The following is a 26635-nucleotide window of genomic DNA, read 5'->3' as shown; positions in this document are numbered from 1 at the left end:
AATATGATTCCCCAGTTAATGGATTAAGAGAGATCCTTGAAGAAAGGACTAACTCTTGAACTAGAGGAAGAAACAAAGATGAGCCTCGAGCATCTCATAGAGTTGGAAATTAAGGAAATGCTAAAACCAAAATAAATAAAACACATAAATAGGAGTATGTCAAAAGGCCACAAGAGCCAAATGAGAGTTCCCATTGGCCATGTGAACAGCAAAATAGAAGTCCCGTTGGTTATGACCCCAAATATAAAATATCATAAGTTTTCACTGATATAAATAAACAATCCAATAAATTAATAAATAGAAGAGGAGAGACACATCTCCCTTGCAGAAGAATTCCAAATAATTTATGTAGATACTCTGCCTTCAAGGACATGGAGCACAACTCTCTTCTCCAGTGTGGGCTGGTTACAGTGATTTCCTTCTGAAGATTATAGTTGGAGAGGAAGAAAATAGAGGACCTTTACAATGGATAAATGGTGTTTCAGGTAATCAAAGTGATCATCAACAGTTATGAGTCATGCTGATGTGTATTCCTAATATGATGTGATGAAAATGGTACTTTACCTCCATGGTCTTCTTCCCCAAACCCATAACCTCAGTTTCATCATTAGAGAAACATCAGGCAAATCCCGTTTGAGAGACTTTCTACAAAATACCTGACAACTACTCTTCAAAACTGTCAATTGATATCTAAAACAAGGAAAGAATGAAAAATTGTCACAGCCAAGAAGAGCTTAGAGAGACATGATGCAATGTGGTATCCTGTATGGGATTCTGGAGCAAAGAAAGGACCTTAGATAAAAAATCTGAAAACCTAAATAATGTGTGAAAGCGTTTAGTCACTCAGTTGTGTCTGACTGTTTGCAGTCCCATGGACTATAACCCACCAGGCTCCTCTGTCCATGGAATTTTCCAGGCAAGAATACTGGAGTGGGTAGCCATTCCCTTCTCCAGAGGATCTTCCTGACCTAGGGATTAAACCAAGGCCTCCTGCATTGCAGGTGGATTCTTTACTGTCTGAGTCACCAGGGAAGCCCTGAAAAATGAATAGATTGGGTAATAATAATGTGTCAGTATTGCTTCATTAATTATAACAGAATGCTTACTGATAGGGGAAACTGGTTGGAGGGTATATTGGAACTCTATACTTGTCTTCCCAGTTCTGTAAATCTAAAACTATTCCAAAAACTAAAGTTTACTTTGGGGGAAAAAAAAAAAAGTTAGCCATGAAGTCCTGGGTTCAAAGCAAAGAATAATAAAGTTCTGGTTGTGTGGTGCCACCATGGGCATATGATATGATAATAATATCCTTATGTCTTATGTTTGACATAAGGTAGGTATCAAATTTTAATGTATAAGTTGGTACAAATTGGAAAAGAAAATGTTCTAAAGAAAATGGACTAATTTTATTCCTTTACTTATATTACTTTTCAGTTTATATAGTCAGAGTTTGGAAGTGAGTCATTTTCACAGCTATCAGTTCTTTAAGTTTTCCAAATTGTGGAGTATATGGTTCAGATCCAAGTACAATTTTCATTTTCATTTATCCATTTATGCAGCAAACATTAATGAACATATGTACCAGGCACAGTATTAAGTAGATGCTGAGGATGTAAGAATGAATAATATGTTGTATAGATTAAAGTCTAAAGGAGGAGATAGAATTGAAGTTTTAATACAGTATGTTAAGTGGATAGCAATATGCAGAGAGCAATTATGAGAACAGGGTTCCAAAACCTAAACGGTTCTATTTCTTTAAAAAAAAAAAAATCATTATATTTACATATTATGTGTCAAGAAGAAAAATGCAGTGTCCTGAACCTTAATATCAAGGAAAGTTTTTATTTTAACACATCAACTAATACATATTTAGTACAATGTCTGTACAATTGTGATTTACTTAAAAATTAAGCTCATGGAATTTAAAAGATGTTGGACCATAAAACTTATCTGTTCTAATTAAGGTTTTGTGTTGAAAAAACTCCTTACTCTTTCTGTGCTTAAAGACTTTGTGAGACCCGGAACGAAGGAACTGTTGGGCCACACTGTGCCCAGACTTCCAACCCACAGAAACTGATGAGAAGTGTGGGTGTTGTTTTAAGTTGCCAAGTTTGTCGTAATTGATTAAGGGGGTAATAGAAAATCAAGATGGAAGAAGACATTCCAGACACAAGACCACAGTGCTTAAAGGGAACTGCCAGTCATTGAACTTAAGTGCAGGTGTGTAGGGAGCGGGGAGATTCCCAACCTGGAGCCAAACATGTAGGCTGGGGCTGGATCACAGTGGTCCTCAAGTGCCACCTGAGGAATCTGGGCTCTGGGTGACAGGGGTCTGAACTCGGGAGATTGGTGTCTTTGATTTTCCTGAGAGACAAGATTAATTCACTTATCTTGACTTGAGTCTCTGCCCAGACATCATCATCTTAATGAAGCCACCTGACCTCCCCATTTAATATTGCAGCTGGTGCTCTATGCTGCCCTTCTTACTCTGCTCTTTTACCTTTCCATTGCACTTGTTGTCTTTCAACATACTGTATAATTTAAATTTATTATTTTTGTTTATCTCCTCCTAGAATATAAACTCAATGAGGACAATGATTTTTTTTTTGCCTTTTTGTTCACTGTTTGTTCCAGTTATTTATTGTTGCATAACAAACCAGAAAGAGAACTCTCTGCTTAAATGATGGTCATTTACTTGACTCACGGGTCTGCGATTTGGGCAGCCCGTGGTGATGCCACCTTGTCTGTGCTCCATGCTGCATCAGCTGAGTGGCCTGGCAGGGCCAGAGCACACACTTGAAGGTGGCTCACTTCCAGGACTGGCAAGCTCGCTGTTGGCTGGGCCTTCAGTTTCTCTCCTTCCCACAGCATGTGACTGTGTTGTAAGGGCATGTGTCCCAAGAGCATACGGTGGAAATGCCTGGCATTTTTTATGACTTTAGCCTTAGAAGCCATAACCTCATTTCTCTGGTATGTTTGAGGCAGTCTTAAGGTCCTTCCAGCTTTAAGAGCAAGGAACATGGACTCACCTCTGGTATGTTTGAGGCAGTCTTAAGGTCCTTCCAGCTTTAAGAGCAGGGAACATGGACTCACCTCCTGATGGAGTGTCAGAAGAGCATGTGGATAGGAGATATTGTTGTGACCATCTTTGGAAAATATAGTCTGTGTGCTGTTGTATCTCCAAAGCTAGAACAGTGCCTTGGCTGGTAGAGCTCTATAAATGTTTGTTGAGTAAATGAGTAAGTGAGAGAAAGAGAGAGAGGAGGAGGAGGAATTAGAAGGGAATTGTGTACAGTGTGTGGCAGGGAGACTAGAATTTTGGAAACCATAAGTATTCTGAGCCCAGCTTGAGATTCAGAATTAACAAAGTGGCAGTGAAAGTAGAAAGGAAAGGCTGATTGGGAGGGATAGTAAGGAAACATAAATTATAAATTTTAATGACTGTTTGAATATAGAAGGAAAGGGATGGGGTCCAGATGAGGGAAGGGGGAGAAATCTAGAATCTAAATCTAGAATGACTTGTAGTCAGTCAGCTATCCAAGCTATGTGCTAAGTACTAGAATAAAAGTAGTGAATGTGATACCTTTTTGATAGAATTATTCTTAGAGTTAAATTCATCCCTCTTCAGAGATGAATAGTAGATAGTAATATTTGAAAACAACATGGATTATGGCACTGTTAACAGCAGAAAACCTTTAGGGGAGAGAGTTTAGCTTTGAAAATGAAGTTAAGGCTGCTGGTACTGAGACAGATGAGTGAAGATTCTTGGTGAGAAGTAAGAATTGTGAATTGAAACTCAGGGCTAGAGATCATCTTGAGGGTTTTCTTCTGTGTTTTTATGGTGGAGAGAGGAAGGAAGAGATTGTTTTTTCTGTAGAGAAGAGGAAAATTCTCCTCCCTCCCATTTTTATCCTTCTTGGTAGGTTTTGTTTCATGTTAATTTTGAAAACTTCAGAAAGTGATTGAAAGGACCTTTTTCCCCGCCAAAGTTGATTTTCTTCTTTCGTAATATACTACATAGTAGCTTTAGGAATCACAGTCCCTTGTAGAAATGAAAAGTCTTAGGCATCATATAGGTCACATTCCCTCTGACCCCCACCCCCACCCCACCCCTAGTGTATGTGGACCATTGGGTCTGTGCTCAACCTCAATGCCATTTTAAAACATAGAGTTTAGTTAGTTCATTTTAAAGCCCGAGTGTTCTAGTTCACACTCAGCATATTAGCGGAGGCCTGGAAGGCCTTTGGTGAATGCACACCGATGCAGGGAGACTCAGAGGTGGTCACATCAGTGGAACATTCTGGCTGCCAGCAGCTTCAGGTAATTGTTGGAATGATAGTTCTTCTCTTTGATTCTTGTAGGAATATTCTCTTTCCCAGTGAATCCTGTTACTGATACTTATTTTGCCTGATTTTGCTGATGTTAGAACAATTTCATATACCATGGGGCAGTAGCGTTAGTAAAACAAATGTATCCTTCCCTGTCTTATAATTTATATATCTCCTTCAGAGAACATTGTTGATTTCTTATGCAGGAATTTTTTTGTTTTTGAAAAGTGTAGGGGGAAGGTAAAGTGGTATTCCTGTGAGAGTTAATTGCTATTACTGTGTAAACTAACTGTGTGTGTATAGGTAAGCATAGTACTGAATGGAACTGGAGGGAAAGGTCTGCTTGAGCTCTGTACAGACAGTGCTTCTTGGAGTCATGCCGTAGAACACCTTCAGTTTGAATGTCTCAACTCTAGCTCTGTAGTATTACTTGTCAGCTATAAATATTTTAACAGTGGGTGACTTTCTTTTGTTCCTAAAGGCAAAGGGTGGCTCTCTTATAGGCTCTTTAGCAGAGAATAAGTTCTTTAGCAGTAGAGGAAGATTCGTTTTATTTTGTATGATAAAAAGCAGCATGAATAGTAACATTGACATGCTTTTTTTTGGAAAAATGATTCTCACAGCAGATAGATATCTAATAATACTACCTGCTAATGATGTGTTGTTATAGTAATAAAATAATCTGTATTTTATGTATGAGGATATTTTTGTTCAAAGAAATTCTGATTTGCCCTAGGCTACTAGAACTAGAATCTTGTTTTCTTGGGTATAATTATTATTTGAAAATCACTTCTATATAAAAATAATAGAAATAATTTACTAAACACTAGTGAACACATGACACTTACTTGATTATTAACCTAAAAATTATGACCCTTTCCTCTTAGAGAGTTTCATGATATCACTTATACTATTTCAATGGCTTTTTTAAGTTTTTTTTTTCTTTTTTCTTTCTTTTTTCATCATTTTATTGCAAAAGGGATATTATGACAAGCATGGGTTACGATCAGAATGATTTGTTATTTCATCTTTAGCAGAGGACCATAGAACCTGGTTTCATTGTTAAGATTTTTTACAAGTAAATAATATGCTGTTATATTCTATGCTTGGTGGTAGGAGGCACAGTGCCTCATAATAATTTATCTGGTCTTTGTCCCAAGTTCCTGGAGCAAAACTTCCAGAACCCTGAGGATTTCCTGGTAACAGGAGTGTTATCCTAATGAAGCAACTACTGATGGGCTTCTAGATAACTTCAGGTGGGGCTTGGTCACAGAACCAACCTAGCAGAGGGGAGGAGGTTGGAGATTGAGTTTCAGTAACATGGCTATGATTTAACAAGTCGTGCTTATGTAATGGTGCGCTAATAAAAACTTCAGACACCAGAGCTTAGTGGGGCTTCCTGGTTGATGAACACATTGTTGGGAGTAGGAGTGTGACACACCCTGATTCCACAAGGAGAGAGCATGAAAGTTCTTCTCTGATCTCAATCTGTGTATATCTTCATTTGTCTAGTCCTTCTGATTTGTATGCCTTAAAATAAAACTATAATCATAAGTGTAGTGCTTTCATGATTTCTGTGAGTTGCTGTTCAGTCGCTAAGTTGTATCTGACCCTTTGTGACACCATGGACTGCAGCACGCCAGGCTCCTCCATCCTTCACTGTCTTCTGGAGTTTGCTCAAATTCATCTCCACTGAGTCAGTGATACTGTCTAAGTATCTGATCCTCTGCCACCCTCTTCTCCTTTTGCCTTTGATTAAAGGCATCAGGATCTTTTCCAGTGAGTTGGCTCTTTGCATCAGGTGGCCAAAGTATTGGAGCTTCAGCTTCAGCATAAGTCCTTCCAATGAATATTCAGGGTTGATTTCCTTTAGGATTGACTGGTTTGATCTCCTTGCTGTCCAAGGGACTCTTTAAGAGTCTTCTCTAGTATTACACTTTGAAAGCATCAGTTCTTTGATGCTCAGCCTTCTTTATAGTCCAGCTCTCACATTTGTACATGACTGCTGGGTAAACCATAGCGTTGACTATACAGACCTTTGTTGGCAAAGTGATGTCTCCGCTTTTTAATATGCTGCCTAGATTTGTCATAGCTTTCCTTCCAAGGAGCAAGCATCTTTTAATTTCGTGGTTGGAGTTACCATCTGCAGTGATTTTGGTTATTAATTGCCTAACCTGAGGGATTTTGGGGAACTTCAAGATGTATATCCAGTCTGTGAACAGTGCAGGTGGCCTGGGGAACCTCTGAAATCAGGGCAGTCTTATTGGGAATGGTGCCCTTGGAGGGTTAATACCTGCACTAACTCCAAGATTAAATTGGGATACCTCTGGTTGAGTTTGAAGCAAATATCTGTATTGTGTACTCTTTTGATTCCCAGTGAATAAACTTCAGTATTATGAGTCTCTTAGAAATTAAAAACTTACTGGATTGCTGTTGATGTACTTTATTAAGCTTTTAATCGAGATAAACTTTTAGGATTACCAGAATTCAGGTTTCTTTATCGATGAACATTCTTCAGTAGGGCCTATGAATTTTCAGAGACAGCTCTACCTTCTTTTGCTTGATTTTCTTTGTGACCAGCAGCCTGTACCTGCAAGATTGCAAATTGATTTAGAGTTTTTAGATTCAGAATGGCTAATAAGCCCATCATGAATTAATACCTCTTGTCTTGATTAGTAGCTTAGTGATTGGTATATGAAAGATAAAGAGCATTCACAGAAAATGGGTTAATTCTATCCTGTATTTGAAGAACTATACTCATCATGTATTTGAACACAGTACCAGGCAATGTAGAACATTACTAAGGAAGCGAAGGTGGAATATAGTCAGGGATTGACGTTAGAGTCAGAAGGTCAAGACTAATGCAAGTTAAAACTCGGGCTAATCCAGAAACAAAAATAGATAACTACTGTAATAACAACCACAGACTGTCAGTGGCTCAAAACAATATAAACTTACTTCTCATTCGTTTAGTCTAATGTAGGCCAAGGTGGAGAGAGGCTCTAATTTGCAGAGACATTCAATGACCCAGGTTTCTTCCATGTGTGACCATCCATCTTTACAGCCCCATTTCCATTTGCATTTAGCTGGTGAGTCACAGAAGAAAGACAGATTGTGTGCCTCAGGCTGGAAGTGATACACATCACTTCTCACATTTCATTGGCACGAGCTAGTCTTTTGGCCCCCACCCAGATGCAAGGATGTTGGAAAGGAGAGGAGAATAGGGATGTTGGTGAGCACCTGCTGTCTGTCATAAATTCAGGATCAGTGATAGCTATTCCCTGATGCTAAGATAATTGGCATGGCTTATCCAGTGAGAATGATTTGGGATTGTTTCAAGGAGTGCCAGAGGGAGAAAAGATGCAATCCCTTATGGATTTAGTGTCCTGTATAAATGTTATCAAACTCAGGTTTGGCTGCTCAGTGCTTGAAAGCCAGTACAGGTGCTGGTAGGAATGGAAGTGTTGCTGCATTCAGGAGGCCAGCAACTTTGGACACAAGTAGGCTTGTGTCCAAAAACCAGCTCCAGGGATTTTGCTTTATCATGAAATTTTTTAAAAGGAGAATTACTCAGGAAAGGGTTCAGAGTCTTTGTTGTCTTTCATTGTGTGCAGACGTTCTTCTGATTGATTAGTGGTGAGGTAACAGGACAGTGTTCCAGGACTCTGGAGCTCAGCCTGAAATTACCATTCTCTATCTAGGTGGGGGCTTTAGTTCTTGCAGAGGAACTCAAAGGTGTTTTGTTATGTATGTTCCTTGTGGAGGAACCAGACACAGCGTAGGCACAGGGGAAATGTTGCTTGAATGTGTTAACATTCTCCTGTCTTTAAGAAAACAAAATCTGAAACCCTTCCTTCAACCCCACATTCTCCTCCAGTATTATCACTCATCATCTTTCCAACAGAACTCCTCAGTTCAATTCAGTTCAGTCGCTCAGTCGTGTCCGACTCTTTGCGACCCCATGAACCACAACACGCCAGGCCTCCCTGTCCCATCACCAACTCCTGGAGTCCACCCAGACCCATGTCCATTGTGTCGGTGCTGCCATCCAACAATCTCATCCTCTGTCGTCCCCTTCTCCTCCTGCCCTCAATCTTTCCCGGCATCAGGGTCTTTTCAAATGAGTCAGCTCTCCACATCAGGTGGCCAGAGTATTGGAGTTTCAGCTTCAACATCAGTCCCTTCAATGAACACCGAGACTAATCTCCTTTAGGATGGACTGGTTGGATCTCCTTGTAGTCCAAGGGACTCTCAAGAGTCTTCTCCAACAGGACAGTTCAAAAGCATCAATTCTTCGGTGCTCAGCTTTTTTTATAGTCCAACTCTCACATCCATACACGACTACTGGAAAAACAATAACCTTGACTAGACGGACCTTTGTTGACAAAGTAATGTCTCTGCTTTTTAATATACTGTCTAGGTTGGTCATTACTTTTCTTCCAAGGAGCAAGCGTCTTTTAATTTCATAGCTGCAGTCACCATCTGCAGTGGTTTTGGAGCCCAGAAAAATAAAATCTGACACTGTTTCCACTGTTTCCCCTTCTATTTGCCATGAAGTGATGGGACCGGATGCCTTGATCTTAGTTTTCTGAATGTTGAGCTTTAAGCCAACTTTTTCACTCTCCTCTTTCACTTTGATCAAGAGGCTCTTTAGTTCTTCACTTTCTGCCATAAGGGTGGTATCATTTGCATATCTGAGGTTACTGATATTTCCCCTGGCAATCTTGATTCCAGCTTGTGCTTCCTCCAGCTCAGCGTTTCTCATGATGTACTCTGCATATAAGTTAAATAAGCAGGGTGACAATATACAACCTTGACATACTCCTTTTCCTATTTGGAGAAGCGTTAATTATACTCTCTTCCTTGACTTCCTCTCTCTTGCAGTCTTTCTTGGAACCACACCAGGCAGGTTTTCACCCCCACACCCCGCAGAAATCTCTTTGTCCAGGTCACAGTGACTTCCTTGTTCTTGACAACCTTCTTTAACTTGGCTTCCATGATACTTCTGGTTTTCTCTTATTTTACTGACTGCTTTTTCTCTTTTACCTTTCTGCCAGTTCTTCTTCCTCTTCCCAGCCTCTTAATGTTGCTTGAGTGCCCTAGGGCTCTGACCTCAGCCTCTGTTTCCATTTGCAGTCATTTCCTAGGTGATCTTATCCAGCACTGTGATGTTAAATATGGTCTCTTTTATGTAGACCCCTGAGTTTCTAAACTTTTCCCTTGAATTTAAATTCATATATCTAAATGCTTATTCAGAAATGTCTCTTGGTTATCTAGTAGGCTTCTCAGACTTACCATATCCAAAACTGAATTCTTCATTCCAGCTCCCTGATCGCTATCCTCCCCCCAGCAAAACCTCGTCTTCCTTCTTTCAGTAAGTAGCTACACTGTTAATCCAGGTGCTTAGACCAAAATTCATGGTATCACAATATCCTTCTTGACTACTTCTTTCTCTCAGATCTAATTCATCAGCAAATCATCTATTTTATGCCTTCAGGATATATTTAAAATCTTATCATTTCTCACCACCCTAGCACTTAACTGTCTCTCTAATCTGTACTGCCATCATCTCTTACCTGGACTGTTGCTGAAGGTCCTAACTGATCACTTTTCTTCTACTCTTGCCCACTATAATCTGTTCTCTCAGCTGCCAGGGTGATCTTTTTAAAACAAAGTCGCTTCTCTGTGGAAGACACTGCAGTTATTTCCCACAATGCATGCTAAGTTGCTTCAGTCATGTCCAACTCTGTGACCCTATGGCTATATAGCCTATCAGATTCTCTGTCTGTGGGATTCTTCAGGCAAGAATACCAGAGTAGGTTGCCATTTCCTTCTCCAAGGACTTCCCGTGATACTTAATATAAAATCAGAAATCCTCACCATTGCTTACAATCCTCACCTGTTTTATCTGACTCTTGGGTATCTCTGACTTCATCTTCTACCACCTCACTAGATGCATCTATGTCCTGGTCTTACTGCAGCTCAGCTGGGACAAGCTCACTTGTACCGCTGGGATTGTCCACTTGCTATTTCCCTTGCCAGAAATACTCTTTCCTGAGATGACCTCGTACATAGAATTAAGAGCACAGGCTCTGAAGTCAGACTGCTTAGGTTTGAATTTCCTTGTTATCTGACCTGAGCAAGTTATTTAACCTTTTTGTGCCCCAGTTTCTACATCAGTAAAATGAGAATGATAATAGGATCTACTTCATATAGTAATTATGATGATAAAATGGGTTGATATATGTAGAGCACTTAGAATAACACCTGCCTCTGGTAAGCTCTGAGTGTTAATTGTGTGATGGTTACTACTTCATAAGGTCTCTACTTATACATCTCCTGTTCAGAGGTGTTTAGTTGTGGGATCATCAGAATGAATATTGAATATATGCAGCCTCCTGGGGGACCTGCTTTGAAGAGGACAGCTTACTTTGGTGTAGAGACAGCACATGTGTAGCAAATGTCTTTCTATGAATGTCACAGAAGTGCCCCCTTATTTTATTTATCACCCTGATGGTGCCCTCTCCTCCTCACCCACGCCTGCTTTGCTTTCCCTATGAAAGTGAAAGTGAAGTTGCTCAGTCGTGTCAGACTCTTTGCGACCCCATGGACTGTAGCCCACCAGGTTCCTCCATCCATGGGATTTTCCAGGCAAGAATACTGGAGTGGGTTGCCATTTCCTTCTCCAGCTGATCTTCCCAACCCAGGGATTGAACCCGAGTCTCCCGCATTGTAGGCAGACGCTTTACTGTCTGAGCCACCACGGAAGTCCCACTGCTGCCCTGGTGTTCCCCTTCCCAGCTCCTGCTTATGCCAATTCAGGTTGGGTCTTCGGAGACAAACATTTGGAGACCTGTGGGGGGAGACATGGGAAGGAGGAGTTGTCACCATCACATCATCCCTTTTTCTTTGCCTCAGCATGGGTTTCATCATAGGTAGAATCCATAGTGTCTCCATTTCCTTCTGTCACCTTTGTTATCATACTGAGGAAGATTTACTGATTGTGAGTATTCTGTCCACATGTGTGTGTGTTTTAACTTTCCTTTAGAGAGAAAAGGAATAAAATGAAAAAAGACAGGGCAGAAGAGATTACCTGTTTCAACTTCCCTTCTGTTTTCATTGTTCCGATCAACAAACTTTCTTTAAAACATCTAGACTTCAGTGATATCCTTCAGGCACATAGGGAAGTATTGGGAGCCTTGGCCTTGTTTTGTAGAGAAATACACTGCTCAGAAATAGGCTGTGGTGGAAATGGATAATGAGGGAGGGAATTCATTGGGGCCCTAGGAGTGAGAAGGTTCAGAGAGGAAATGAGTGAAGAAATATATAACAGGGACACTCAGCCTGAGAAATAGCTCTGAGATTCACAGATCTCTCTCTGCTTACAATGTCATGCACAGACTAGAGAAATCCTCACCAGTAGCTTGGAGCAGGGGCAGTGTCCCTACTCCCTTTTGCCAGTTGAAAGGAAACGTAGAGCTTCCAGAAGATCAGATCTTATGCTCCCAACCACAGGGGAAAGAGGTATGTTATTGATATTCTCACGTCATCTGTAAAGTGAAAGGAGGCTCAGACTCTTTGTAATATGCCATATTTCAGAAACTCTGAGAGTTTAAGAAATGTTTAGAGCTCAGTCCTTCTGTACCTGCCTGTATACATTTTTGTATGTTAAGTGAAATATTAGTCACATTTCTTTTGTAGTTTTACATTATCTTTTTAAATATGTATGCTATAAAGTAGACTGAAATCCAAATTTGGTCTAATGGTGATTCTCATTATAGCTTTGCATGAAGTAGATGCACTCATTTCACTGGAAGTTCTCTCAATTATTTAGACCATTGTTAATTGGATTTTGTTGATCTGGAGGTAGTGATAAAATAATTGAACCTCAAATCTATTAACATTAATTTTGCTTATGTACCATTTTCTGTATAACTGGTCAGAATAAAATGATCTGAAATAACTTTCGTATTTTTTTATTTTTGGCCAATGAAACCAGAAACAACAGCTATATGAAATAATTGGGACTATTGGTAAATATAATGGCATCGATACTCTGAACACAGCCAAGAATTTCTACCTTTATCAGGGCAGATTTAGGCTTTAGATGAGAGCTGGGCAGAATTGTCAGACTGTTGAATGGATTAGTTTCCCTGCTTTGTGTCTCATTTTTATAAGAAGGATATTCAGTATCAGTAGTAAAGTTCATGCTCGCTTTTCCAAACGGGGAGATTTTTGTGCTGCTTGGAGTAGTCCAATACTATTCTACTCTGCTACTCAGTTCAGTTCCGTTCAGTCTCTCAGTCATGTCCGACTCTTTGCAACCCCATGAATCGCAGCACGCCAGGCCTCCCTGTCCATCACAAACTCCCGGAGTTTACTCAAACTCATGTCCATCGAGTCGGTGATGCCATCCAGCCATCTCATCCTCTGTCGTCCCCTTCTCCTCCTGCCCCCAATCCCTCCCAGCATCAGGGTCTTTTCCAATGAGTCAGCTCTTCGCATCAGGTGGCCAAAGTATTGGAGCTTCAGCTTCAACATCAGTCCTTCCAATGAACACCCAGGATTGATCTCCTTTCGGATGGACTAGTTGGATCTCCTCGCAGTCCAAGGGACTCTCATGAGTCTTCTCCAACACCACAGTTCAAAAGCATCAATTTTTCGGTGCTCAGCTTTCTTCACAGTCCAACTCTCACATCCATACATGACCACAGGAAAAACCATAGCCTTGACTAGATAGACCTTTGTTGGCAAAGTAATATCTCTGCTTTTTAATATGCTGTCTAGGTTGATCATAACTTTCCTTCCAAGGAGTAAGCGTCTCTCAATTTCATGGCTGCAGTCACCATCTGCAGTGATTTTGGAGCCCAGAAAAATAAAGTCTGACAAGTTTCCACTGTTTCCCCATCTATTTCCCATGAAGTGATGGGACCGGATGCCATGATCTTAGTTTTCTGAATGTTGAGCTTTAAGCCAACTTTTTCACTCTCCTCTTTCACTTTCATCAAGAGGCTTTTTAGTTCCTCTTCACTTTCTGCCATGAGGATAGTGTCATCTGCATATCTGAGGTTATTGATACTTCTCCCCAGCAATCTTGATTCCAGCTTGTGCTTCCTCCAGCCCAGCGTTTCTCGTGATGTATTCTGCATATAAGTTAAATTAGCAGGGTGACAATATACAGTCTTGACGTACTCCTTTTCCTATTTGGAACCAGTCTGTTGTTCCATGTCCAGTTCTAACTGTTGCTTCCTGACCTGCATACAGGTTTCTCAAGAGGCACGTCAGGTGGTCAGGTATTCCCATCTCTCTCAGAATTTTCCACAGTTTGTTGTGATCCACACAGTCAAAGACTTTGGCGTAGTCAATAAAGCAGAAATAGATGTTTTTCTGGAACTCTCTTGCTGTTTCGATGATCCAGCAGATGTTGGCAATTTGATCTCTGGTTCCTCTGCCTTTTCTAAAACCAGCTTGAACATCTGGAAGTTCACAGTTCACGTATTGCTGAAGCCTGGCTTGGAGAATTTTGAGCATTACTTTACTAGCGTGTGAGATGAGTGCAATTGTGTGGTATTTTTAGCATTCTTTGTCATTGCCTTTCTTTGGGATTGGAATGAAAACTGACTTTTTCCAGTCCTGTGACCACTGCTTGTAGTTGTTAATCTTTTGACCCAGAAAGAGGAAATGCCATAGTGTGTATTTAGTGAGTAAGATCTGCTTCTCCAGTTCTTTCATGTTGGTCCCAGTTATAACAATATTGCCTCCCTGGAATCCCAGAGAAGTGAAGGAGTGCACTGACTTGTGTCCCCACTGGTACACCTTCAGCCGAGGGCTTTGCATGCTGGGTATATGTGTAGGGGCTCTTCAGAGGTCTACTTTGGGTCATCTATCCCTGATAGTGGATGGATGTCAATTCACAGTTCTGACTATCCCTAAAGATCCAAATAACTTCCGTCATGATTTCAGAGTACCTTCAGCCATTTATGAGCTTCCCTTGTGGCTCAGCTGGTAAAGAATCCACCTGCAATGCGGGAGACCTGGGTTTGATCCCTGGGTTGGGAAGATCCCCTGGAGAAGGGAAAGGCTACCCACTCGAGTATTCTGGCCTGGAGAATTCCGTGGACTATATAGTCCGTGGAGTTGTGAAGAGTTGGACACAACTGAGCAATGGACTTTCACTTTTGCTTTCAGCCATTTTTAATGAATCAGCTCCTTTATTCCTTCGGTTCAGAAGCTCCACAGGCACCTTTCCCAGTCCTGTTTTTGTTTTATTTCGTGGAGGGAAGGCATAGAAAGTTTCTGCAAACCTTGTCTGGAATCTGGAACTGTCACAATATCTGTGGGTAAATAGCCCCCCAAAGTAGCAGCTTAGCCTGTGCTACTCTCTTGGGATCATTTCAGCCTTTGAGATGTGGATGGGAAGATTTGGACCCATGATTATCATTATTTGGCTCTTTAAAGGAAACACTCTGACATCTTTTTAAAGATGTCTAAAAACTGTAGACATCTGGGTAACCCATAAAATACAGAAGCTTGAACACTCTTCAAAGCTTCCAAGTCACAGAGCTCTACTGTACATTCCCCCCTTCATCCACAGGTATGAATATTTTAGTAGCCTGTGTCCTCATTGTAGTAAAACTTTTCCCCAAGAGTTGATATTTCTTAGATAAAGTACCTAAGAGGATATAGTTGACTAATGGAATCTCTACTGAGCAAACTTCAGCTTGTGTTTGCATGGTAATTTACGAAGATATAATAATTAAAAGATTGGATGCAATATATGTTTTTGTCCTTACATTAAATCATTTTTAAATTTTTTTAATTTTTTAAAATTTAAACTTTACAATTTTTAAAAATTTTAAAGACTTGTTTTTAAAATTTTTTAAAGCAGACTTGATTTTTAGAAACAGTTTTAGATTTACAGAAAAATTGAGAAGATAATGCAGAGTTCCCACACACCCCCCTCCATCCATGCACATAGTTTTCCGTATCATTTACATCCTAGGGTGGTGCCATACCTGTGTTGCAATTAATGAATCAATATTATTGTTAACTAAAATCTATACTTTATTCAGATTCCCTGGTGTTTACTTAATGTCCTTTCTCTGTTGGAGGAGCCCATCCAATATACCACATTACACCTGTCTTCTCTCCTTAGGCTCCTCTCAGCTGTGATAGTTTCTGAGACCTTACTTGTTTTTGATGACCTTGACAGTTTTGACAAGTATTCATCCAGGTGTATTATAGGTTGCTCCTCTTGGAATTTGTCTTACTTTTTTCTACTGGTTAGACAGGGGTTGTAGGATCATATGGACTATGTTTAGCCTTGTAAAAACTGCCAAACTGTCTTTCCTAAGGGGTTGTACCTTTTTGCATTACTGCCAGCAGTTTATGAGAGTTCTGTCTCTTTGCATACTTGTCAGATTTTGGTATAGTCAGTTTCTTCAACTTCAGCCAATCTGATAGGTTTACAGAAATTGGGATGCAATTTCCATAGTTCATCATTTAGTCTTACTATCATATTTTATTGTATCTGGCTGTAGAAACATTAGCTTTCTCCTGATACTTCTTTTTAAATTAGCATTAAAGAAAAGAACATGTACCTTTTCCCATACGAATAACTGTTACAGATGTTTAAATGGCATTTCACTTATTACATTAAAATGCAATTACTTATTCTCTTTGCTTTATCACTAATAGCCTATAAGCTACATACTGTTGGTGTTGTGTTCTGTTGATGTTAATGCCTCATGTTTAATTGCTTTTGTTTAATTTTTTTAATTCTTATTTTCCATTCTTCAAAGTCATTATTGCTTTTTTGTTTGTGTTTCTTTGTTCATAAAAACTTTTTTGTTTCTATTACATTATGTAGTTTTGTACCAATGGCTAGAAGCAGATCGTCATGGCAAGAGCCAAGATGCTGCAAATACGACTTCAGGTAAAAATAAAAAGTTGAGGTATTAGAAGTTATTATTTTAATTCACCCCAAGCCCATCATAATTGTTTCATTATTCAGTTTTGCTTAGGCAAAAAAAAGTGTTATTTTGTATTTCTGTTCTCTTATTTACATCTTAATTTTTGTAAAGATCTCATTTGCTTCAAGCCTTGAAGAAATTAATTCATTAGTCTTTAAGCTCTCTTGGCAGATATGTTCTATTTTCTTAGGAGGAAAGGCTCAATTGTAGTTTAAGTTTAGTAGGAGGTTATATGACAATATTACTTGAAATTAAGTCTACTTGTAGTTTTTGCGGGGATATTAATAATTGCACAAACTTATATTCCTTGTTTATTTCAGGATAGTGTTTGAAAGGTGGATTTTAGGTTAATTAAAGCATCCTTATGTAATTTCCATTTCCTGGGAATCCAGATTCTTAGACTGGTTCATTTTTCCTGCTAAGTCCTAACAGTAAATTCTAAGTTAGAGGTTTATGGGTTCAAAATGCAAAAGTTAGGTTGTTCCTCTGTCTCACATCTCCAAAAGTCATCTCCACGATTCTTTTCTTTGACTGATATTAGTAGGAATACCTGCATTTACTCACTTCTAAATCCCTGACAGTGTTATCAGAATTTCCAGTCAGCTTTTCTTCAAAATAATATTTGCCAAGACAGCTGTATGTATAGCAATGATCTTCCCCGCTTTTAGAGCAGTCTAATAAGTGGTGCTGGTGCTGGTGGTGCTGGTGGCGGTGGCGGCTGTTTTTCTTTTGTTAGATTTGTGTTTCTGTTTCCTGGGGTTTTGTTTTTGTGAAATTCTTTTTCTCTCCAGGTGGTTTTCTTTCTCTCTCTTCTGGTTGATTCATTGTTCCTCAAGGGTGTGGTGTTCCTTAGTTAACAGGACAATTATATTGAAAATAGCAGTGTCATGAGTTTTTCTGACTTATTTCCTGTCACATTAATAACTTGATATATGAATGAAGATAAAGTTACTATTTTAACCAAACTCAGGCAGGAATTCATTAAAAGGTAAGTGTTGCAAGGATTTATATCCTTATTATATGCTGTTTCTTCTGCCCCTGCGGTATTTCATCTTTTATTTACATTTGTGAATGATAAAATAAACATTTTTGGTATTTGAGGGCAGGTAAAGGAGAGGGTTTCTTGATGGCTAGGTATTATCTAAGGTGAGATTATCCTTTTGCTATGTCACTGGCACAGTCAGCAGCATAAACCTTAGAACCAGGAGAGAATTTTAGTTTTGCTTTTTCTCTGACTTAAACTGAAGTGAAATGTAACCTTTTTTAATGAAGAAGTAAATAATCTAAAAATTCTTAGTGTTTGCCTAAGAATTTAGTGCCACCTTAAAGATACCATTTACTCTTTCTGAAATCAACCATGAACCCTGACTCATTTCTTTGGACATAGTAACTCTTGAATGGTTTCACATTTTCCACGGACTTCTCCCATGTTCACATACCCTAGAAGCATGGTGCAGCAATTGATAAACTTTCACTGGGGACACCTTTGACAGTTTCTCTTCTAGAAGTGAAAGCTCTTTACTCTATCACTTAGAAGATGAAAATATGAGGTAGAAAGAGAGATGGAGTGCTTGCCTAAATAACTAAAAGAAATCCAAAGGAAAAAGATTGTTAGCCAAGGGCCTAAATTAGAAGTAATAGGTTAGTTGTTGCAGCAGATCTGTTTAAATTATGTGCCTTTATTCAAAAACACTCCTGTGTGTTTTATATTGCATTCTCCAACAAAATTTTAAAGTGTGACTTTTCCCTCCATCTGAGATCTGTTAAGTTTCACACTGAAAGGTGTTTTAGTATACATCATTTAGATTTTTACCAGAGATGGAAACTGAATCTAACTAGGTGTCCACATGTGACTCATGAATTGCTTTATGATATTTTTGCTTGTACAAATACTTGTAAATAGCATTTATCTTTGGATATATCAGCTTGTGTTTTGTAATTAGAACCTAAAAAGTAGAAAAAACACAGGAGACAGATGGTATTGCTCCCAAGGTCTTTCTAATTCCTTAATCTCAACTTTTTGACACAGAATTTAAAATCCATCCATATTAAAATATTTTATGAAACTAAGGCATTTGGAGGTAGCAGGTCTCATGGAAGTTAATTTGGTTAAGGACTTTAAAGAACTGAGCTGACAGCTTTTCTGAATTTTGTTATATGTAATGATGAAGGCGTAGCCTTTTACCTTTTTAGGATTTTAACATGTGATGAATTTGGCTTAGAATAGCTTCTTTTTAGAGGTTAGTGTTCTTTAATGTGTCCTGTTTACTAAACCAGATAGCTCAGTAATGATGTTTCTGATTCTATTAATTCTTGTAAAAGCATGGAGAAGCAGTCACATTTATCAGAGGATTTTGTGGAAACTCAAGCAAACTTACCTCCTTTGGGCACTGCACCGTTAAGTTTATCTATATACAAAATTTCAGAATCTTAATTACAATTAGTTTCTTTTGAGATGTTTCTTTAGTGAGTTAAATGTTTCCAAATAGGATTTTTTTGGGTTTTTTTTGTTTTTTTGCCATCATGTGTTGAAATGAGGACAGTAATTAGGTCACAGCAAGGATTATTTTAGCATATCTTGATTTTTAGTATCAGCTGTCTAGCCAGGATTTTAAAATTTGTATTCTGAAGTTTTAAATGCACATCTCTTATTAAAAGTTCCTTTTTAGTTGTCCATGGAAAAATTTACAAGCCAGACTATTAGAGGTAGAAATTGAATCAGATTTCAACATTATCACTCAGCGTATCTACAAAATAAAAATAAAATTATGACATGCTTTTGAAAAAATTCTAGATATTAACTAATTATTAATTATCTGTTGTAGGTGAAAATTTTGACCAGAGTCCTTTGAGAAGAACATTCAAATCCAAAGTTCTGGCCCACTATCCTCAGAATATAGAATGGAATCCTTTTGATCAAGATGCAGTAAACATGGTATGTGGGTTTTTTCTCCTCTTAAGCCTTCTTTTTATTTTATTAATATGACAGTTGTCACTATATTTTGAATGTATATGTTATTTCATTTAATTTAGCCCTTTAAATAAAAAAAATTTTTTTAATGGTATTATCCTCATTTTACAGATGTGGAAAATGAAGCTCAGAGAAGTTAAGTAACTTGCCTATGATCCCCACAGCTAATTAGTACATACAACAGACCTTCAGCAGCCCATTTTCTTTTCCTGCCATTAAGCTATGTGGTGAATTTGCATTAATTAATACATAGATGCTTTGATAACAGTGATAGTAGTTTGTTTCCTGGAGAGGAGCCTGATGGAAGGTGCATGATTACAGTTTTTATATTTCCAGGAATGTTATATGATGGGTCTGTAATTTATCATGTTCACAAAGTAAGGTAGGAAAGGAACTTAAGTGTCTCATTTAGACATTAGTAGGAATTTGTTTATAAGGAATGTAAAATAATGTAATGAGTTACCAGTGGTGATTGTAAGTCCCATTAGAGGTTCTTAAAAATTTAGTCGGTCATAATTTTCAGGTCAGTTAGGAACAGTTCTTCCTAGAAGTCTGGAAAATATTTTGTACTTCCATGAACTCTGCAATTATAAAAATCAGGGGGCCCCAAAGTGAGCAAATCAGAGATCAGGCACCATAGGCACAAAAATGATTAAAGGTGGACTAAGACACATAGATGTGGTTCTTTTTGAGTATTTTAAAGGTGGAACCAAAAGATCCCATTATGATGTGGTACTGTAAGGGAAGAAAATATTTGGTGGGTATCTGTTAGGTCCCTTATGTGTTACTTTCACACACTTGCTTACATGTGCCCAGTGAGGAGGATTATTCGTATTTTGCAGAGATTGTTGCCCAAAGTTGTACAGGGAGTCTCAGAGATTAAATCCAGATTATTTTTACTCTGCATGCTGCTTCCCCCAAAGGAAAACTATATATTTTTAATAACTTGGTTTTCACCTGCTCTCAGTGATATATTTCTATATCACAGTAAACCCATTCCAGTCTGATGTTACTCCAAGAAGGGAATATCATGGTACCTTTTCTAAGGACAGATGACTAAGGTACATGGTACTTCGACTTTGATTCTTTCCAGAGCATGGTATAGTTACTTCTCTAAACTGTTGCCCTATTCCAGAGTAACAGGAGATGTCACTTTGCTAGAAGTTAATACTGTAGGGCCTAGCCTCATCTTTGGTGAAGATAGCACTGTACATATTAAGTAGAATACAACTGTTAGTCATACTTATGAGACTTGAAGAAGTGCAGACAAGCTTCTGACTAAAATAGTCAGCAAACATCAGTGACAAAAAATAAATTATCAGCTGCTTATGCCAGAAAATTAATGGAAATATATTAATGATATAAGAGTACCTAAATGAAACAATGGAAAAATGGATGAGAATGTAAATAGAACATAACACGAATCTTCTTAAATTAGTAATATGTTTCAAAGTATTTATAAATTATTCTGTGAGAAGTCAGAATGGTGTCCAAAACTAGATTCTTATTATCATCTGAATCCACAATCATTTTGAACAAAATGCCACACTTGATGTGTTTTATTAATCATTTGGGTGTCTTAATAGTAATATATCTGTGTTAACCTTTGCCTCTGTCTAGCATTTATCTTTTGGAGAAGGAAATGGCAACCCACTCCAGTACTCTTGCCTGGAAAATCCCATGGACAGAGGAGCCTGGTAGGCTACAGACCATGGGATTGCGAAGAGTTGGACACGACTGAGCAGCTTCACTTTCACTTTTCACTTTCATGCATTGGAGAAGAAAATGCAACTAGAAAATGCAACTAGGCTAGGCAACCCACTCCAGTGTTCTTGCCTGGAGAATCCCAGGGATGGGGGAGGCTGGTGGGCTGCCGGCTATGGGGTCACACAGAGTCGGACACGACTGAAGCGACTTAGCAGCAGCAGCGTTTATCTTTAAAGCAATTGTCTGCTTCCTTGACTGTCTTTAATATTTTCTTTACCTCTTGTCTCTGAGTTATTTTATGTAAATAGGAAACATTTCCCTCTGAAGAATAGACTCGTAGGCTTGTGTTTCGATGCTTAAACACAATACAGCGTTTTGTTTATTGCCGCAGATCTAAAAGGATTTGCTAGTACTCCTTGAAAATCTCTGTAATGCATTCCATTAAACTAGTCTGCATTTGGGTCATAGATTTACTGCCCTTAATTTCCTCTTTGATTTATTAGTAAGTGTATTTGTATGAAGCTATAATTTATTCCCACCTAAAGGTAGAAAGCTTTGTTCTTAGCTTTAGTAAACCCCCACTCCAGTAAGTTACTGCCTTCTATAATATCACTCATTCTGCTAACAAAGTGGAGCTTTGAATAAGAATCATTAATTTCCTACAAATTAAGTCCCCAAAAGCAATGAAATTTGTTAAACAAACGAACAAAAAAAATCCATGTATATGAGTGCAGTGCATATGTAACAGAAAATAGGTATGTGACATTTGAAATTTTCTGAATTAATTGCTTTTATATCTCTTTTGGTTGTGGATTCACAGATTTTTGTGGGGGAAAAAAATGGAAATATCATAAAACAGAGAGAGCAAAACAATCATATACCCACCACCCAGAAATAACAGATGTCAACATTTAACAAATTTGCTTCAGATCCATACCTTTCCTCTTAAATGAAACAAAGCAATGCAAATGGAGCTGAAGTTCCCCGCCCCCTCACCCCTCCATTTCACATCTCCTAATGAAATGGATAGCGAGGCCTGGCGTGCTGTGATTCATGGGGTCACAGAGTTGCGGACACAACTGAGCGACTGAACTGAACTGAATGAAATCTGTGTATTAGTGTTTGTGACTGACTGTCTATGTAATGTTCTAGTAGATAGAGCTTATCCTTAAGAATGTAGTGAACCTAGGAATGGTTAGGAAGAAAATGTGGTCAATACCTTTTTAAGCATGTTCTGTGAAATATAAAGATTCCATTTTGTGTATATGTCCTGTAAATAAAACATCTGATATATAAATTTTGAGATAATTGAAGAGTAATAACTATTATATAGCTCTTTATAAAGCTCAGTTTACTGTTTACTTTGATCCCAAAGAAGAGTGGAGTGGAATGATGAGTAAAGAGTAAAGGATACGTTGTAACTGGCCCCCTGCTGCCTGTCTTTTTCCTTCTCCATACTACAGCTTCTGTTTCTGCTTTCCTTCCTCTCTCGAAGGCTCTTCTACTTCTTCCTCTAGTGAATTCTTCATATTGACATTTCAGATTTCATTTTATTTTATTTATTTATTTATTTATTTTGCTTTATTTATTTGGCTGCACTGGATCTTAGTTGCAGCATATGGGATCTAATTTCTTGACCAGGGATTGAACCCAGGCCCCCTGCATTGGGAGTGCAGAGTCTTAGCCACTGGACCACCAGGGAAGTCCCTCAGATATTTAAACATGATTTCCTCAGAGAAGCCATCCTTGACCACCACCTTCCACCACCCTTCCAACATTTAGCCAGGTCCCCTTAAGTTCTCTTGGCATCTTATACCTTTTTATAGCACCATTACAGTTACAATTAATTAACTGTATAGCTGGTTGTCCTACTCCTTGTCTCCTGCTATAAAGTAAGAACCACTAGGACAGGAACACACACTTATTCATTGTGATAGGTGGCTCAGAGTTAAAGAATTCGCCTGCTTAGCAGGAAATGCAGGTTTGATCCCTGGATCTGGAAGATCCCTTGGAGAAGGAAACGCAACCCTCTCCAGTATTCTTGCCTGGAAAATTCAATGGGAGAGGAGCCTGGCGGTCTACAGTCCATGGGGTTGCAAAGAGTCAAACACTACTTAGCGACTAGACCACCGTATCCTTAGCTTTGCACATAGTTGAGGTTCAGACCATTAAATAAATGAAGGACTATATGCTCACTTACAGAACTTCACTTCCCCATCTTTGATCAGGTATCACCTCCACTGCAAAACTCTCTCTTAAGCAGAATAGTTAAGTGCTCTGTCTTCTCTGTTCCTGAAACACATTGAATACACTCTGTAGCAATAGGGATCACATTATTTTGTAATTGTTGGTTTATATGTCTCTCTTTCCTATTAGAATGTAAGCTCCCAGAAGTAAAGAATTATTTTCATATTTGTCTTCTGAGTTATCAAGGTCTAATGCAATATATGACATAAAGTAAATGTTTATTAAATGAAGAAGGGAAAGAGAAGGAAAGAAGGAACGGAAAACTGACTCATTAAGAGTTTTCTGAATAGCTTTTATTTGTAGTATAAGAGAAAAGGAATGGGATTAATAGAACCGTAGAAAATGGGGGAAAAAACTGCCGGGCCTGCCGGCTAGATGAACAGGTCAAGGACGCAATCACCAGTGCACCTGAGAAATAAAAGACTAAGAAAGATGGGGTTGAGAGGGACGGAGTCAGCTTCTGACTGATTCCGACGACTTTATTGAGGGGTAACATACATATATATACTAACAGGATTCACCAAATTTTAGATCAAAGACTTGTATACGTGCAGAACTGCAGATACTAGTTTTAGGAGTTTATCTTAACTCCAGCAGGGCATGGCACCAGTGTCTTATAATCAGGTAAAGACTACCTAGACATAAGCCATTCACAGGAGCCCGATAATCTTATCAGAGTCAGGAAAATAGGCAAATGGTGGCTGCAGCGATTTCCTTGAGGGAGGTGAGAAAGGCCAATTTGCACTTTAACAAATCAGGGGTGGCGTGACAGAGAGGGACCTTTTGATCTCTCTCAGGGCCGAGAAGGGGCCTGAGCAGTCAGGCCGGCTCCCCGCATCTCCCCCTTTTCTTTTGACTAATGGCCATTATATCTCCCTCGAAGGAAATGGCCGCGTTTGCAAACGAGAAAACATCAGCAATCTTTTATTTATCATCTCAGATATGCATTGACAAATGCAAGGGCCAAAACACAGCAATAACAATATGCATATAATGATGAAAATTATAGATTTCCACCAACCACTATGAAACCAGGCAGATATCTGACTCCAAATGCTGGAGTCAGAAAAATCCATAGCGGCTACTTGTTGTTTCATATCTTCTAAAGCATCAGAAACATTTGAGGAATAATCAGGAATATATACACAACACTCCATTTTTATTAAGGCACATGTTCCCCCTTGAGAGGCTGTTAGAATATCCAGAGCCATACGATTTTGTAGAACAGCTTTTCTCATCTGTTTTTGTTCTTCATTAAGAGCCTCTAAAGCTCTTCTAGTATCTGTCAAAGCTTGTTTTGTAAAATTGTTCAAAGCCTCTACCCTGAGCATAATATCAGTGGCTCCTAAAGAGGGCACAAAAATTGAGGCTAAATAATCATACCAATGAAAAAACAGAGCGTGACCACCGGGCTTTAACATAAGGTAAATTAACAGGTTGACTAATTTTTTGCTTATGAATTCTCCCAGGGGCAAACACAAACCCTAGGGTACATCTCCCCACCCATCCTACAGGGAGCCAGGGCCAAAGGTTGTATCCACAAATCCATCGAGTGTTATTTGGGGCTACCCATCTTATACCAGGGCTATTTTCCCAATCTGTCCCTGGCCAAATAACAGACTTGTTGACAATAAACGTTACATCCATTACAGTCTTACATTTGTGGGTAGGCAATAGTCCCATATGTTTCATGTGATATCCTGGAAATTCTCGGCCTCCAAATGTTGGTACATGAGTCTTTTGCTCCCAGCAAATGTCAGCAGGGGTCAGTAGCTGTCCTTTTTCAGGGGTCATCCAGAAATATTCGTCCCAAACTTGGTAGTAGTCACCCTCAAATCGATTAAAATCATTAGGAGAAGAAACAGATCTATTTTCGTAATATAAGTACGCATTAACAATTTCCTGATAACTTTGTGTTACATTAAAATAAAAAGAAGAAGCGTGTAAAGGATCAGAGCATCGAGAATCTATATCAAAATTAACTGTAATTAAGCTTCGATGTTTCTTCTGATATTCTTTTAAAAAATCACATAAAGCCGAAGTTTCATTTTTTGGAAAGGGAAGCACCCACCAGGGTAATCCTTCTGTAACCGATAAAGGCATGCTTGTGCAGACCCAGCAGGCTGTTTCATTGTAAAAATCAGCATAAGAATGAGCCCAGGAAACGAAAGCATTGGCTTCAGCCTGAGGGAAGGCTTGATTCATTATCGCGCATGCCAAAGCGAGGGCGATGTAAGCCAGCGCATATCGAGGTTGGGCCGTCTCTGCAGCCATCCTCCTTGCTTGAAGGATAAACTCATGCATCTGCTGATTTGTCAGGAGAAGATTCCTCTGCTGTAAAGTCCGCCGACCTAATTGCTGATTCAGTAATCTCCTCCGTCTGGCGTACCAGCCTTTCCGGGAGCCAGCGCGGTGCTTCGGCATCCTGTGGAAAAACACATACCTGACCCCTCCCCCAAATTAACACGGGATCTGGGCCATGCCAGTTATTATCCAGCGGGTCTTTCCACAAGACCATCGGCTTTCTGCTGGAAATCTGAGGGTCCCAAAATCTCTGCGCGGCTGAATGTCCTTCTTTATCTAAAATTAAAAAATTTAAAATATATAAAGCGTGATTAAGGTAATTTCTGGGTAGAAGGGGGTAGAGCTCCCCTCTCTGTATTTTTTGAAGCTGTAGTTTCAAAGTTTGATTAGCACGTTCCACGATGCCTTGACCCTGTGGATTATAAGGAATGCCTGTTTTTAGGGTGATAGAAAAAGAGGAACAAAAATTTTTGAAGGCAGAGGAGACATAGCCGGGGCCATTATCAGTTTTTATAATCTTTGGCGTGCCTAAAATGGAAAAAGCATAAAGACAATGTGAGATAGAATGTTTTGTGGCTTCACCAGTCTGTAACGATGCCACAATATATCCTGAAAAGGTGTCAATAGATACATGAACGTACTTTAAACGACCAAAGGAAGGGACATGAGTGACATCCATTTGCCAAAGATGATTCGGTAGAAGCCCGCGAGGATTAACGCCAAGATGTGGAACTGGAAGAAACTTAGGGCAAACAGGACAAGATTTAACAATTTGTCGTGCAGTCTCTCGAGGGATTTGAAACTGCAAACGAAGAGTATTACTATTCTGGTGATGTAGCGCATGTGATTGCTGTGCTGCTTCCACCTGTGAAAGAAAAACTCTAGTGTGAGAATCAGCCATCTGATTTCCCATAGACAGAGGTCCAGGAAGCCCAGTGTGGGCACGTAAATGTCCAAAGAAGCAGGGTAAGGTGCGCTGTTGCAGCAGAGACTGAATTGAACGTAACAAATGTTGAATGTTAGAATTCACAGTAGAAATAAAGGGAACAGTTTCTATATATTGCAAAGCATGAGCAATGTATTTGCTATCAGTAAACAAATGAAAA

General features: G+C 39.1%; 1 protein-coding gene across 7 annotated transcripts in view; it reads left to right on the top strand.

Annotated features, from left to right (window-relative positions):
• DENND5B (DENN domain containing 5B) overlaps positions 1-26635 on the top strand; it is a 213413-nt gene that overhangs the window by 73797 nt on the left and 112981 nt on the right. For 5 of the 7 annotated variants that reach the window (XM_043439977.1, XM_043439980.1, XM_043439979.1 and 2 more), the window contains exons 2-3: positions 16198-16263; positions 19126-19235. In XM_043439977.1, coding sequence (XP_043295912.1) covers positions 16198-16263; positions 19126-19235 — 176 coding nt within the window. The remainder of the gene's footprint in view (positions 1-16197; positions 16264-19125; positions 19236-26635) is intronic. The other 2 variants (XM_043439981.1, XM_043439976.1) reach the window with 1 other exon arrangement.

Source organism: Cervus canadensis, chromosome 21, assembly GCF_019320065.1.
Source record: "Cervus canadensis isolate Bull #8, Minnesota chromosome 21, ASM1932006v1, whole genome shotgun sequence".
NCBI lineage: Eukaryota > Metazoa > Chordata > Mammalia > Artiodactyla > Cervidae > Cervus > Cervus canadensis.
Note: the sequence above shows the minus strand (reverse complement) of the source record. Positions and strands in the feature narration are given on the sequence as shown.